This window comes from Lactuca sativa, chromosome 9, assembly GCF_002870075.4.
Source record: "Lactuca sativa cultivar Salinas chromosome 9, Lsat_Salinas_v11, whole genome shotgun sequence".
Taxonomy (NCBI): Eukaryota; Viridiplantae; Streptophyta; class Magnoliopsida; order Asterales; family Asteraceae; genus Lactuca; species Lactuca sativa.
This window is the reverse complement of record NC_056631.2, coordinates 106,449,666-106,453,596: the sequence shown is the minus strand read 5'-3', so window position 1 is coordinate 106,453,596 and position 3,931 is coordinate 106,449,666. Positions and strand designations below refer to the sequence as shown.

The 3,931-nt window shown below is 26.4% G+C and overlaps 1 protein-coding gene across 1 annotated transcript; it reads left to right on the top strand.

The window, feature by feature from the left end:
* The first annotated feature begins 646 nt into the window (after positions 1-646).
* Positions 647-1,760, top strand: LOC111905597 (protein FAR-RED ELONGATED HYPOCOTYL 3-like). The gene is made up of 2 exons (XM_023901293.1): positions 647-1,153; positions 1,257-1,760. The coding sequence occupies exons 1-2, from the start codon at positions 647-649 to the stop codon at positions 1,758-1,760; spliced, it is 1,011 nt and encodes a 336-aa protein (XP_023757061.1).
* The last annotated feature ends 2,171 nt before the right edge of the window (positions 1,761-3,931 follow it).

The following is a 3,931-nucleotide window of genomic DNA, read 5'->3' as shown; positions in this document are numbered from 1 at the left end:
CATAGATGATATATCCTACATTATAGTAATCATATATGATTACTCATATATGATATATGATTAAACATATATGATTACAGTACACTTATGATATATGATTAATCATACATGATATATCCTACATTACAATAATCATATATGATTAAATAATCATATATGATTAAACATATATGATTACAGTACATATATGATATAGGATTGATCATATATGATTAAATAATCATATATGATTAAACATATATGATTACAGTACATATAAGATATATGATTAATCATAGATGATATATCCTACATTACAGTAATTGTATATGATTAATCATATATGATTACTCATATATGATATATGATTAATCATATATGATTATAAAATCATATGTGATTAAACATATATGATTACAGTACATATGTGATATATGATTAATCATATATGATTACAGTATATATATGATATATGATTAATCATAGATGGTATATCCTATATTACAGTAATCATATATGATTAATCATATATGATTACTCATATATGATATATCGAAATAGGTATATAATTTATACTTATATAGGCAAAATCGTTCATTCATAGGTTACTGGCGATTTATTTAAAAACAAAGACTTCAAGAAAAGATTTAACAAGCTTGTTTGGAACATGCATATCAAACCTGATGAATTTGAAAAGAAGTGGGATTTGATTATTAATGAATTCAATCTGGAAGATAAAAGATGGTTCAATGATACGTTTGAATTACGTGACAAATGGATACCTGCATACTTCAGTGACACAATAATGTCTGGATTGATGAAAACCACTTCAAGATCAGAAAGCATGAATTCCTTCTTCAACACTTACTCTCAATCTGGAAATTTACTTTTACATTTCATGATGAACTATGACACAACAATTCAAAAACAAATAAATACACAACAAGAGCTTGATCATCAAACAAAGAAGGCGGTATATAAATTTATTTCACCACAACTAATAGAAAAACATGCTGCAAAAGTTTATACAAGTACAATGTTTTATGAAGTACAGAAAGAAATCTATAAAGGTTCTTGGTACTACCAATACGAACATCTTGCAACAAAAAATGAATGGGAGTTATACAAAGTGGAACAACTGAACAAAAACAGTGATCTAAAAACAGAATTTGAGGTAATATATTCTTATTTTAATTTTAGTTGAATCAGCACATAATATAAAAAAATATTGATTTATGATTATAAAACACTTAATGCTTTAACTTTATTTTGAACAGGTAGAAATAAAACTTCCAACAAATGATGTAAAATGTACATGTGAACACTTCAACCGCTTTAGGACTTTGTGCAGACATGCATTGAACATACTCATGAAACATGGAATTAAGGAGATACCTGAACAGTACATTGAGAATTATTGGAGAAAGGATGTGATATCAAGGCATTACAATTTTGGTAGACATGTATATGATACAGAAAGCATGCTAAAGGAATATGAAAACGATCCTACAAATGAATTGCAGAAAAATAAGACAGATGTTGAAGAGGCGGGAAAGCTTATGGGCATAACTATTCCAAAAGACATTGACATCAATGTTCCAAATGTTCAAAGCAATAAAGGATGTGGAAAGAAAAGTAAAATTAAAAGTGCAGCAGAAATAGCGTATAAAAATTCAAACAAGCAAACAAGAAGATGCTCAGGATATGGAGAAAGGGCTCCTAATAACTTGCGGACATGTCCAATCAAACTTGCAGCAGAACAATCATCAAAAGCTACATAGATATTTACTGCTTTAATCAGTAATGAATAAGTGATAATTTTTTTTCAAAATAATATACTTTTTGTTTAGTACACTTTACTCTTTTTATAAAACAGAATTTACTATGATTTTGTCTTCTGGATTTAATCTCCTTTGATAATTTTTTCTTTGATTTGATAATATATTCATTCATGATTAAACTTTTATTAAATGTTACTACAAGCATTTAAGATTACATATAACTATTATTCAATACATGTAATCATTACACATAACCATATACAATATTCATATGTATAAGCATAAAATATTATGTAATACTACTTCATATGTTTTGTTTAATCATAAGTGATTAAAAATATGATTACACATAAAAAAACATCTAGTCATTACATATAACCATATACAACAACATTGTTCGTAACAAATATACAACACTGCTAATAATAAATCTATAGATAACAATATTCATCATCATAAAATAACATCAAAGATGATAAAATCTTCAATAACAAACAATTTCACAAGTCTCAAATATCAAGTTCCCCATTTTCCAAGATTCTTGTTCTTCATATTCCTAGCTAGATTTTCATACATATTGTATCTGACTCCAAGAAGTCTTCCACCATTACTTAGAAAGATTATCTCCATTGAACCTAACAAATCTTTACTACATATATGATGTAGAGAAATGTTGTTCATTAAAAAGAAATATTCCTTAAATGAACAACATTCCTCTACTTCAAAGACATCTAGTAAAGATCTGATATGTTCAATGAAGATAAACTTTTTAAGTAATGGTGGAAGAGGCGTTCTTGGAGTCAGCTACAATTTGTATGAAAATCTAGCTACAAATAAAAGAACAAGAATCGTGAAAAAATGGGGAACATGTTATTAGATACAACAAAATTAGTTCTTTTAGACTTATAGACTCCATATTTTACCTGAAACAAAATGGAAGTTATTTAGATCATAAATAAATAATGGTGATATATAAAAATTGAAGAAATTAATAAACAAAACTAACCATTTAGAAGTATAAGGACTCATCTTTGAAGAAATATAAGGCGTAGCATGAGGCTACCACCTTTATACAAGCATAATCACTTATAAAAAAATACAATATATGGATGTACCAATCAGTTTTTATTTATAAAGAAAAGATTCTTCAATACAAACACTAAAAAACAAAAATAAAATCTTACAAAGATAAGATTTTGCATGGTGATGTATTCCATGCAGTAAATATAAGCTCACTTATCAAGAAAAAGATATAATAAATTATAATGTGTTGTACAGCAAATATAATCATTTATGATTACATAAAAATAAAAATAAAAAATAATCGATACAATCACTAGTGATTACATCTAAGCAACATATAATCAATGGTAAAAACATAAATTACATATAAAAATATAACATAATCACTTATGATTAACATTTAATAACATAATTCACACAAACAAACTTAGATAATAAAATCTACCAAAATACATATTCACTTGTTTTCCATCACATGTTTTCCATCATCATAAAAATAAAGATTCTTCACAATATCCACAACGTACACAACATAAACAACCTTGTTCTTATAACATCATCAATAAGAAAATATTCAATCAAAAAAAATTTGATAACCTTCTTTCTATATTCCATTGAGCATCATATTCATGCTTACCACAAATCTTTTGATCAACTTTTTGATACTCATATGCATCTTTCAACACATCATCATGCTTTGTATTAATCTCAGAAGTTAAGATTGTTGCTGCATATTTCATTCTCAACTTTTCCAAAATTTTTTCTTGAGAACCACCTTCTTTTGGAAGACCACATTTCCATTTAGAACCTTTTTCTCTAAAATAACTCTCCATATGTCTCATAGCAAAAACTCCACAGTCCACTTTGTTATAAACAATCCTCCATGACATTGCCAATCTTACTAGAGTAATAACTTTATCAACCATTTCATTTTCTTTCACATGATCGATCTCTTTAAGAAACTTCAAAAAAGACTTTTTCTGAAAATCATATATGATTTCAAGTCAGAAAAATATAAGTATAATAATTATAAAATATATCATATATGATTTCAAATTTAAAGAATAAATATCATTTGAAACTTACAAGAGGTTTAAAAACTGCACCATACTTATCATCGAAATCAGCATCATCTGCACAATTATCAA